The sequence below is a fragment of the Wolffia australiana genome, chromosome 8, assembly GCF_029677425.1.
Source record: "Wolffia australiana isolate 7733 chromosome 8, ASM2967742v1".
Taxonomy (NCBI): domain Eukaryota; kingdom Viridiplantae; phylum Streptophyta; class Magnoliopsida; order Alismatales; family Araceae; genus Wolffia; species Wolffia australiana.
The window spans coordinates 6,618,773-6,629,733 of record NC_135842.1 but is presented as its reverse complement, the minus strand read 5'-3'; the positions used below and the strand labels follow the sequence as shown (position 1 = coordinate 6,629,733).

General features: G+C 35.5%; 1 protein-coding gene across 1 annotated transcript; it reads left to right on the top strand.

Annotated features, from left to right (window-relative positions):
* Positions 1 to 7,115: 7,115 nt before the first annotated feature.
* Positions 7,116 to 10,632, top strand: LOC144707234 (Zinc finger C-x8-C-x5-C-x3-H type family protein). Its single transcript, XM_078580381.1, has 7 exons — positions 7,116 to 7,508; positions 7,735 to 7,865; positions 8,038 to 8,103; positions 9,067 to 9,183; positions 9,266 to 9,565; positions 9,675 to 9,926; positions 10,326 to 10,632. Exons 1-7 carry the CDS (start codon positions 7,463 to 7,465, stop codon positions 10,554 to 10,556), a joined length of 1,143 nt encoding a protein of 380 aa, XP_078436507.1. The 5' UTR covers positions 7,116 to 7,462; the 3' UTR covers positions 10,557 to 10,632.
* Positions 10,633 to 10,961: the final 329 nt, after the last annotated feature.

Below are 10,961 nucleotides of genomic sequence, written 5' to 3'. Positions count from 1 at the left end.
TCCAATATGAACTACCCTGGATAGAACCTACCAAGTAGGTAATAATTTCATTTTGAAAAATTCCATTTCATGCAATTATACATTCCTGGATAGAACCTACCCTGGATACTTGTCCATTATGGCAAAATGGGGTGTTAATACTGTCATTGTTAATATTTTCACTTCAGTCAAATAAAATTTATGAATTAGTAATCTTACTCAGAAATTTATAGTTGAGAGTAAGGTCGTCTCCACAAAGATCAGCTCTTAGAGTCAAATTTAATTGAGTTGGGGGATATAGAGAGGGGATTTTTTAAATGATAGCACTACTAAGGAGTCCATACATATATTTATAAAGAGAATTCTCCCTAGAGATTTTATTCTGAGACAAGATTCTGTATAGAGATAGTATAAGTAGATTGAGATTTTAGATGATTTTCGTAGCATTTTTAGGAGCCAATATATGTATAAAATTCAAAGTCAACTTTTGAAAAGACTATGAACATGAAGTGTTTGATGAATTGCCTAATGAGATAGAGTCTCTACACGTTGCTTCTCTTTCAAAACAGAAATGAATTTTGTGTTTTTAGAACGAGAAAATGTGTTATTAGAATGTGTAATTATCATTAGTTGTTAGGATTTTTTTAGGATTTTTAGTTCGATTTAGAAATATCAAAAATATTGATTAAGAATTGATTTAAGAAAAATTTTAGATCAATTGTATGTTTAAATGCTTACAAAGACAAATTTTGCTTACTGAAATCGTAGACTTTGAATTGTTTAATTGAGGATGAATCCTTAATCTTCATTTGATATTAAATAGTATCTCAGTTAAAGATATTTAAAGTTTGATCACTTACCAGAATTCCTCATGGTTTGGGGGTCGCCAACGACTTCAGATGGTCATCTGTCGGAGTCTTCTTTCAGGTAAGTATTTGATCTTTCTTCTTGATTTCTCTATTCTTCTAACACTCTCTCACTGATCTCTCTCTTCAGGTCACGGGCCTGTCACACCTGTTGACCAAGATAACAAGGAGAATAAAAGGTAAAGAATAAGAGGATCTTCCCTGATTTTATTTCAATCGTTTAATTTCGAATGTGGTGGCGAAGATGAGTTTTATGGAAATTCACAGCTGTTTATATAGGTCAGGAAAGGTCCAAAGACCTTCCTGACCGATATGGAACCTTTATGCCATCGTCTCCGGCAACAGAGACAACTGCTGGAGAATGAAGACGGTCTACTTTCTCCAGGAGTTACTTATTATATTGTAGTCATGCAAAAATTCATTAAAAATAGGAAATTTTTGTAATTTATGAATAATTGCATGAGTTGGAATTTATCATGAAATATGTATGTTATATCCATTATATAAACTTCATAAACCCTTAAAAATGTTAAATTGCAAGCATGAATTTGGATACATCACATAGGTACCTAGATATCCTATTTTTTGGCCTTACATCATTGAAAACTAATCAGTGGATCCCTTCCTATCATGGAGTTTTTCTTCAAATTCATACTTGTCCATTATGGACTACACTGGATAAACCTACCGAGTAGGTACTACAGTTTGAATATTGAGCCCTTCCTCAAGCCATAGTCTCTTATTAAGTTTTTGAGATCACATCCCTCAGTCTATAGTTTTTCAAACTATTCCATGCATTGGGAGCCTGAAGTAGAGTTCTTAGGTGTCATTATCTCTTTGTTTTTCCCCTTATGGTGCACTTAAAATTAAAGATTATGACAATCCCTACTAGATTTTACGGATCTTGTTCCTTCATGATGCCAGATAGCATCTACCATGCATGCACACAAAGGATATTCGGAGAAGCCAACCACCTTGAGATTTGTCCCACCCCAATTCACTTAAATGTGGGGTTCCGCAAACCTGATATCCACTCTGACATCTTGACATGCCTCTACATTTGTCTTCAGACAATATCATGGTGAATAAACCATGGTCCGCATCATCGTTCAAGACTAGCTTTAAAACTTCCATGGTATACAAATTTGTAAAGAGGCACTTATAGATCTGGTAGCTAAGAACATGCATATGTATCAATGTTGTATATGTCATTAATTACAACATTTTGCATTATATTCATGAACACAATGCATGCAATTATTTATATCAAGCATTTTGAAACCACTGATGCAAAAAATATAGAATCCTATTTTATATTTATTTTAAAATTATTATTTATAATATATAACAAATCAAATATTATTTTTATCTTTGCTTGGGTCAGAAATATTTTATTTTCAGATTTTGGGATTTTTTCTAAACTAATAATACTTATTTAATTACAAAATATCATTCATTTTTCCTTTTCAGGGATTAGTCTGGCTAATGCACAATCCTAGAGGTTCAATGGATTTGTAACGAGGGCTAGCTGGATGTGAAAGTAGGATGGCATGGAATATTTTAAGGGCACAAATTTTTATTGGCCAATTTGTCGTGAAGTGGGGTTGGATCCCAAGTATTAAGTTTCAAGATATGGGTGGTGTGTGATACAAGCAAGGAGGACCACAACAATCACTCACTCAAGAACAAATAAAATCTTTGTCATCAATTTATAATTGGATACTATAATTCAATCCTTCCCTTTTCACCTAGTGATGGACAGATTATTCCCCAAGACATCATGGAAAAAACTGTGACAAGCAAGAGGGTGATGTTATTTGTTGGCAAACTGACATCCAAACCTTTTTATTCTATTTTAGGAAAAGGAAATTGGTGATTTGAAGAGAAAGAACATAATCTTGAATCAAGTACTCTACTGTTCTTATAATCTAAGTGGAGTCATATGTTTCAGTGGCAGAAGGTTCATTTTCATTTTATCATTCTCATAAGATATACTTCAAATCATATTTTCACTTTAAAAATGGGATACAATATTTTAATACTATCTTTTAGCTTGATTTTTCTGGTTTAACCCCACAATAACATGTTCAGGATCAATTCTAACTAAAAAATTCCAATAAAAAAGACAAAATTTGGCAAAAAAATCCCTGTGTTCGGACACACCTTTGTGTAAATGTGATAATTTTCTGCGATAAGTTTGGCTTAAAAATATTAGTGATGATTTGTCATAAGCTGTTTTAAACTTAAACATGATTTACTCTATCAGGAGTCTTTACTTCTCTCAAATTTCAACAAAAAAGAAACCCCAGATACAAGAAAATTTCCCATAGTTTGGCTTTACATCATCATTATACTCGCATATTTTGCATATTGCAAGCATGCAATTTTAACTGTTCCGATTGGAACTCTTATTATTTTTAAAAATGAAAAAAGCAGAAGTAAATTCCCTTAATCTTGGCCAAATCAGGACCGCTGTCAGATGCACAACCTGCCATATATTACTTCCCTAATATAATATACTGTGATAATATAATGATTTCGGGTTATAATAATTATTACTTATTACTTAGCACGTGTCTCCGGAATTCCTTCTGCGACATAAATTCCCCGTGGCAGTCGGCGCAAGCCCGGGCCCACATTCCACGTGTCGAAAAAGGAAGGTGGTCCCCACCTCTGCCGACGACTCCGCAAAAGATCTCGCAAATCCACTGCTTGTGCCCAGGGTCTATCCATCGGACGGCCCAGAATTTGTGGGTCCATCAGATGCAGGGCACACCTTTGGAGGGCAAATATTTCCTTTAATGCCATACCCCATTAAATTCCCGTATGTCTGATTAGCCTTTGTACTACCGTTTATTATTTCGTAGGCTTGTAGAATTGGGGATAGCAGAGCAAATAAACTACTTCAAGGTGTTTTTTGCAAGGCCGGGAAAATAATAAAATATCTATCAATTAGATTCTTGCATCTGTTATTAACACTTGTACTACCCTTTATTATTTCGCTCAGGGGACAAGAGAGCAAATAGAATACTTCTAAGAGTTTACTATAAGGTCGGGAAAATAATAAAATAGGCTACCATTTATCATTTCCCTCGATCTGGGTACATTTGGGGATAAGATAGCAAATAGACTACTTCAAGGGGTTTTTTATAAGGCCAGGAAAATAATAAAATAGACTGTAAATAAAATACCGTTAGATTATAGCATTTTTATGAACCCGTGTGCTACCATTTATTAATTCGCTCAAACTATGGACATTTGGGGATAAGATAGCAAATAGACTACGTCAAGGGGTTTTTTATAAGGCCGGGAAAATAATAAAATAGATTACAAGTTAATGTAGGTTTACATTACTGCAGCTGTTATTCACCCTTGTACTACCATTTATTGTTTCTCTCAACTTGTGTAAAATTGGGGATTAGAGAGCAAATACACTACTTCTAGGGTTTTTTATAGGCCCAGGAAATTAATAAAAGAGATTCTTGGATCTGTTATTAACCCTTATACTATAATCTAGTATTTCACTAAATGCGTAGAATTGAGGATGAGAGAAAAAATAAATTAATTTAAGGTTTTTAATAAGGTCATAAAGTAAAAAAAAATACCATAAATAAAATACCTTTAGATTCTTAGATCTGGTATTAACCCCTTGTATTACCATTTGTTATATGGCTGGGCGTAGAATTGGAGGTGAGAGAGCAAATAAATTACTTCAAGGTGTTTTTATAAGACCAGGAAATTAATAAAATCGAGTAGTAATAAAATACCCTTATGATTCTTGCATATGTTATATACGTACGACGATTTTGTATTTGGCTGGAGAGTAGAATTGTGAGTAAGAGAGCAAATAGACTACTCGAAGAGGGGTTTTATAAGAATAAGGAAATAATAAAGTAGACTAAAAATAAAAAAACCTTTAGATTCTTGGATCTGTCACTAACCCTTTTACTACCATTATTATTTCCCTCAGGAAGTGTAGAATTAGTGAAGTTTACATATGGAAAATGACTATACTACAAAAAAATTCAGGGAGCCTGTATTGGGTAGTTTGAATTTTCCTTTGCCTACTTACATGGAAAAGGAAAATTCTAGGGGTTTATCTAAGACTGGGAGAGTAACAAAATTCTCTTTAAATAAAATATCCTTTAGATTCTTGCATCTGCTATTAACCATTATATTGCTGATTTTTACCGAAAGCAAGTAGACACCTAGACTACTTGACTACTTCGAGTGGTTTTTTACAAGACCTTGAAAGTAAAAATAAAAATAAGCTATACATAAAATAACTCAGCATCTGTTATTAAAAATTGTATCTCTGTTTATCATTTCATTGAAAGCATGAAGAATTGAGGATAAGATCAACTACCCTACTTAAGGGTTTTTTACAAGACCAGGAAAGTAATAAAAATAGACTACATAAAATAACTCTTTAGCATCGGTTATTAACGTGCGTGCTACAGTTTATTATTTCACCCAAATCAAGTAGAATTGAGGATTAGGGAGCAAATATACTAACTACTTCAAGGGGCTTTTAAAAGACTAGGAAAACTAAAAAAATAGGCTAGACATAAAATATATATTTTTTCTTGCATATGTTTTTAACTTTTGCATTACTGTTTACTAAAGGCAGTGCAGAAGAAGAAAAATAATGTTGTTAAGGTGTATTCTGTAATATACCCTCACGAATGACGGTGAGGGGTAAAAAAGTAACAAAATTAGGGAAAAAGCTCTGGCAAGGCAAAGACTTTTCTTTCATATTACCCCTTTAAATTCTAGTATTTGTTATTAAACCCTGTACTTCCGATATATCACCAAAAGCAGGTAGAAATGAGGTTAGAAGAAGAAATAAAACACTTCTGCAGCATACTAAGAATGACAACAGGGGTAAAAAAATCCACTAAAATATAGGAATAATAGCAAATTCAATATGATACCCATTTAAATTCTCATCTGCCATTGAGACCAGGAGATGAAATAAATTACTTAGAGGGGTAAAAAAACCCGACTAAAATACTACTAGAGAGAAGAAGTATTTGCTTTATATAATACCCTTTAAATTATTTTATCTGTTAATAACACTTATACAAATGTTTATTATTCAATCAAAGGCAACTAGAATTAAGCGTAGAGGAGGAAATAAAAGTAAAATAACGGTCCTCTAAAGGACAAAATTGTATAATACCGCTTTAAATCATTGTATTCGTTACAAACCCTTGTACTACCGTTTATTCATTCACTGAAGGAAGAAGAGAAAATAAAAGCTTTCTAAGGGTATGAAGTAAAATACCAGTCCTCTAAATGACAAAATTATATAATACCTCTTTTAATTATTGGATTTGTTTAGTAACCCTTGTCTCACCGTTTATTCATTCACCCAAGGAAGAAGATGAATAAACGGTATAATAACAAAATTTTATACTAACAGCATACTAAGAATAACAGCATACTAAGAATAACAAAATTGTATAATGCTTTTATTAAAAGCATTATAAGGGCATGTAGTAAAATACCATTCATCTAAAGGACAACTATCGTATAATACCCCTTTAAATTCTTGTATTTGTCACTAATCCTTGGATTACCGTTAATTCATTCACCGGAGGAAGAAGAGGACATAAAAGCTTTCTAAGGGTATGTAGTAAAATACCAGTCCTCTAAATGACACAAATTGTATAATACCCCTTTTAATTACTGGATTTGTTATTAACCCTTGTATTACCGTTTATTCATTCATCGAACGAAGAAGAGGAAATAAAAGCTTTCTAAGGGTATGAAGTAAAATACCAGTACTCTAGAGGACAAATAATGTATAATACCACTTTTAATTCTTGGATTTGTTATTAACCCTTGTATTTCCGTTTATTCATTCATTTAAGGACGAAGAAGAAATAAATGCTTTCTAAGGGTATGTAATAAAATACCAGTCCTCTAGAGGACAACTATTGTATAATACCCCTTTACACTCTTGTAATTGTTATTAACCCTTTTAATACCATTTATTCATTCGCCCAAGGCAGAAGAGGAAATAAAATTTTCTACGGGGGTATCCACCAGTTTTAGATAGATGGACAAACAAGTAATATAAAACCCGTTTAAATACTCGTACCTGTGAATAACCCTCGTACTACGGTTTATTATGTTTTAACCAGAAAAATTGAGGGCAGAAGAGGAAATACAATCTTAGTATGGGTTATTTTAGAAAAGACCAGCATAGTACGGAGGCGAGTCCCGTACGAATGACGACGCCGCTAAAAAACCGACTAAAATAGAAGAAGAAGAAGGAGAAGGAGAAGAACAGCGAATTGAATTCGCGGTGGAATCGCAGGAAACGCGAGGCGGAGAGGAAGAATTTCAGAAGAAAATAGCGAAGAAAATGTCGCTATTTGGTTTTTGCGATCGAGAAGGAGAGCGCTTGAATGGGAAAAAAACCGTCCTCTGACGGTGGGTGTGTAAAGAAGAAGCCTTTTGCCATTTACGAAGGAGAAGGAAGAAACCCAGAAGAGAATCCCCGAAATCCGTCCGACCCAGAAGAGTAGACTCCTCGTCGCTCCACCCATCCGTCTTTCTCTGTTCTTTCCCCTGTGGAATTTTTGTGATCGCGCCCAATTCGATCTTCTATGGAAGAAGGGGCTCCCGGCGAAGATCCAATCTCTGGGCTTGAAGGTAAGTAAATCCTGAGGTGACCCTGCATGATCCTTGTTTCTTCGTAGTGTTCTTGATTTTATTGATCTTTTCTCGTCGGGGGCGGCAATGTGGTACGGATTTTCGTTCTCTTTGTATGGCTTGTTTCCATGTAAATTCTTCTCGTTCAGCTGAGATCAGCGGCTTGAGTTTGATGTAGTAGTTTGTTCATCTGCGGTTATCGATGTTATTTTTTGGATTTGTGTAGAAACATTGTGGCAATTATCGTTGGAGTATCCTCAAAGGCCTGGTGAGCGCGATTGTGACTTCTATATTCGAACTGGGACTTGTGGGTATGGCGATAAGTGCCGATATAATCATCCGCGGACTCGTTCTGTTGTAAGCGATCTTCCCTGTTTTCAATTTTTTTCATAGCTTAGCTGTATTATCTTCATGCGGATCATTAAGTTTGGAGCAGGAAGATTTTTTTTACGAAGTTCTTGAACCTCAATGCTTTGATAGTATTATTTTCTTTTCGTGGGTTTCTGATTTAAATGCTGGATGGGTTCAGGGAAACGCAGCTGCTCCGGCACAGACCAGGGATTATCCAGAAAGAGTTGGTCAAACAGTGTGCCAGGTTTTTCAGTTTTGATTATTTTCTAATGATTATCTTTTTATAAGAATACTTACCAATCGTAGTCTCTTAAACGATAATACTGTCTATATTTCGAAATTCGAAAATATGTCCTTCGTTTTCTATCTCAGTCAGTATTTATTAAAGAGTGTGACCTTAAAATTCAGTCCACATTGCAAGTTGCTCCAGTTTTAATACTGTTCTCATTGTTGTCTACTTAAAACAATACTGACCGTAAAAATCTGTGACGCTTCAACATTGCGTGTACTTTGAATTCCCTAAGTTGTCTGCCTGCAGTATCTTAATTCAGTATCTCATGAAGACTGAGACCTTAAAATTCAGTCCAAGTCGCAAATAACACCCAGTTTTAATCCTTACCTCGTTCTCTCTCCTCCATAAACAATATTGACCATAATCGTCTGTGAAACTTTAACATTGCGTGCATTTTGACACTTTTTAGGCACTTTTTATCTCAAGTCTGTATTTCATGAAGACTGGGACCTTCAAATTAAGCCCAAGTTGCAAGTACCCTGCTGTTTCAATCCGTCTCTAACGCTGGTCTTTTTTTTAAAGCAACACTCACGAATGAAAATCTGTCTCCTAATACATTGGTTTTTAATTTTGAATTTCCTTTTTTTATATACCTCTGCTATCATGATGAATATTACCTACAAAGACTGCCGGAGAATCAAGTACCGCTGTTTTAATCTTTTTCTAATGCTGGTCTCTTTCAAACACTTCTAATAACACTTCCAAGGAAAATCTGTGACCCAATAACATTTTCTGTTTTTTTTTAATTCCAAAAAAATTGCCAAACTGAACGATCCTAATTTCAGTGTTTTATAAATATTGAGGACTGAAAATCAGCCCCTAGAAATTATCCTTCAGTTTGAATCCTTTTTAATTGTTTGTCTCTTTAAAACAGTAATGACCAACGTGTATTTTGAATTTCCATATATTTTTCAGTATTTCATGAAGACTGGGACCTGCAAATTCAGCCCAAGTTGCAAGTACCATCACCCAAGGCAGCGGGCCACTGCTCCTCCTGTCCAACTCAACTCTTTCGGATATCCCCTGCGCCCGGTCTGGGCCAATCCCTCGAAGAAAATTTTTATTTTATAAAATTACCATCTTTATTGACTCCGAGAGGCCTCTTAAAATGTAGGGGGAAAAGGATTGCTCCTACTACATGAAAACTGGGCTCTGCAAATTTGGTCCAACTTGCAAGTTCAACCATCCAGAGTTGGCAGGCACCACAATGGCAGCGCTTTCCTCTGGGCCCACATTTTTCCCAGCTGTTCAGGCCCAGTCAACGCTCTCTCCCAGTCAATTTCCACCAATGGCAAGCTGGCAGATGTCAAATCCTGCTCATTTATTGTCTACCGCGACTTACTTCCCGGGGCCATATGGGCATACCTTGTTCATCCCTGGAATGGTTCCAATTGGCGGGTGGAGTCCTTATCCTGTGAGCAGTTTTCTTTTCCCCTGAGTAATTTTCATGAAATATGAATGCAAATAAATATGTATAGAGAAACTGATTTATGAACATTATCTGTTTTTCTTTTGTGTTATAGCCCTCTGTGAATGCAGGCATGGTCCCTGGTGGGGGCCAACATAGTCTACCTTCATCTTCTTCGGCTAGCCCTTCGTTCAGTGGTCAAAGAGAAAATACATTCCCAGAAAGACCAGGACAGCCTGAATGTCAGTACTACATGAGAACAGGAGATTGTAAGTATGGATCATCATGTAAATTTGATCATCCCGTTGAAAAACGAATGCAGAAGATAAACTACACCCTAAGCCCTCTCGGTCTGCCTCTTCGCCCAGTAAGTGTCCCTGACTTTACATGTTGATGTTACTTTTTTTTTTCATTAAATGTGTCTTCTTTATGGATCATATGGGCATACTGCCTTTGTAATCCTAAAACATTGTACGTGGTTGATTTGTTTTTCATTCCGTTGTTAATCCAGTGACATCTTTAATAATTTTTCTGGGAAAATTAACTTAAGGACTTTATTCTATGTTAGTTCATATGATATCTTGCTCTCTTGATTAAAGGTCGATCAAGTGGCCTTTTTGAGTCACCTAATTTCCACTGTAATAAATGCAATTTATTTAAGTAAAGGGTTAGCATATTAATGAATGATCACCTCGGGTATTTGAATTGAATTTATTACTGGAATTTGAAATCTTTACCTCGCTACAATGCTATTTTAATGATGCAGGGAGCTTCAGCTTGTGCGTTCTATATGGAACATGGGCATTGCAAATTCGGTCCTTCATGCAAGTATGATCATCCAATTGGAACGTTGTTGGAGTACAGTCCGGCTGCATCTTCTTTTTCCAACTACCCTCCACCGTCGAACTCCACTGGAAACATTTCTGTTCCATCAACGGCCCAGATCTCTGCTATCTCATTATCTCGCGATCAACAGACTGGATTCATGCCCGGCTAAGCCAGTAAACATTTTTCGGAACTAAATTTGCAGCATATGATAAATTATCAAAACGGCCAACAGGTTGTCTTCCGTGTCCAATTCCCATTTAATTTCAGCGTTGTCAGTGAGATAGCTTTTCTTGAAGAGTGTAGCACATCAAAAGGTCAAAGTAAAGCTTGCTGGATAGGATACTTTTGGAATGAGGATGTGTCATCGGCGATAGCTCCTTTGATGGATGCTAATTTGAGATATTGCTCAACAACTAGGTTGTCTAGCCAATCAAGAGGTGTATTTGACTAGTTGTGTACTTCTTGTAGTTCTGATGTTGATCTATGTGCGGTGTTTGCGTAAAATGTTCTTCTTGCCAACCTTGTATCACATTTCATCATTAAAACCCAAAATTTTTGTCAACCATTTATGCAA

Coding starts and splice junctions, on each gene's coding strand:
- LOC144707234 (XM_078580381.1), top strand. CDS start 7,463: ATGGAAGAAGGGGCTCCCGGCGAAGATCCAATCTCTGGGCTTGAAG. Junction 9,184..9,265: donor TCGGATATCCCCTGCGCCCG/GTCTGGGCCAAT, acceptor CTTAAAATGTAG/GGGGAAAAGGATTGCTCCTA. Junction 9,566..9,674: donor GCGGGTGGAGTCCTTATCCT/GTGAGCAGTTTT, acceptor TTTGTGTTATAG/CCCTCTGTGAATGCAGGCAT.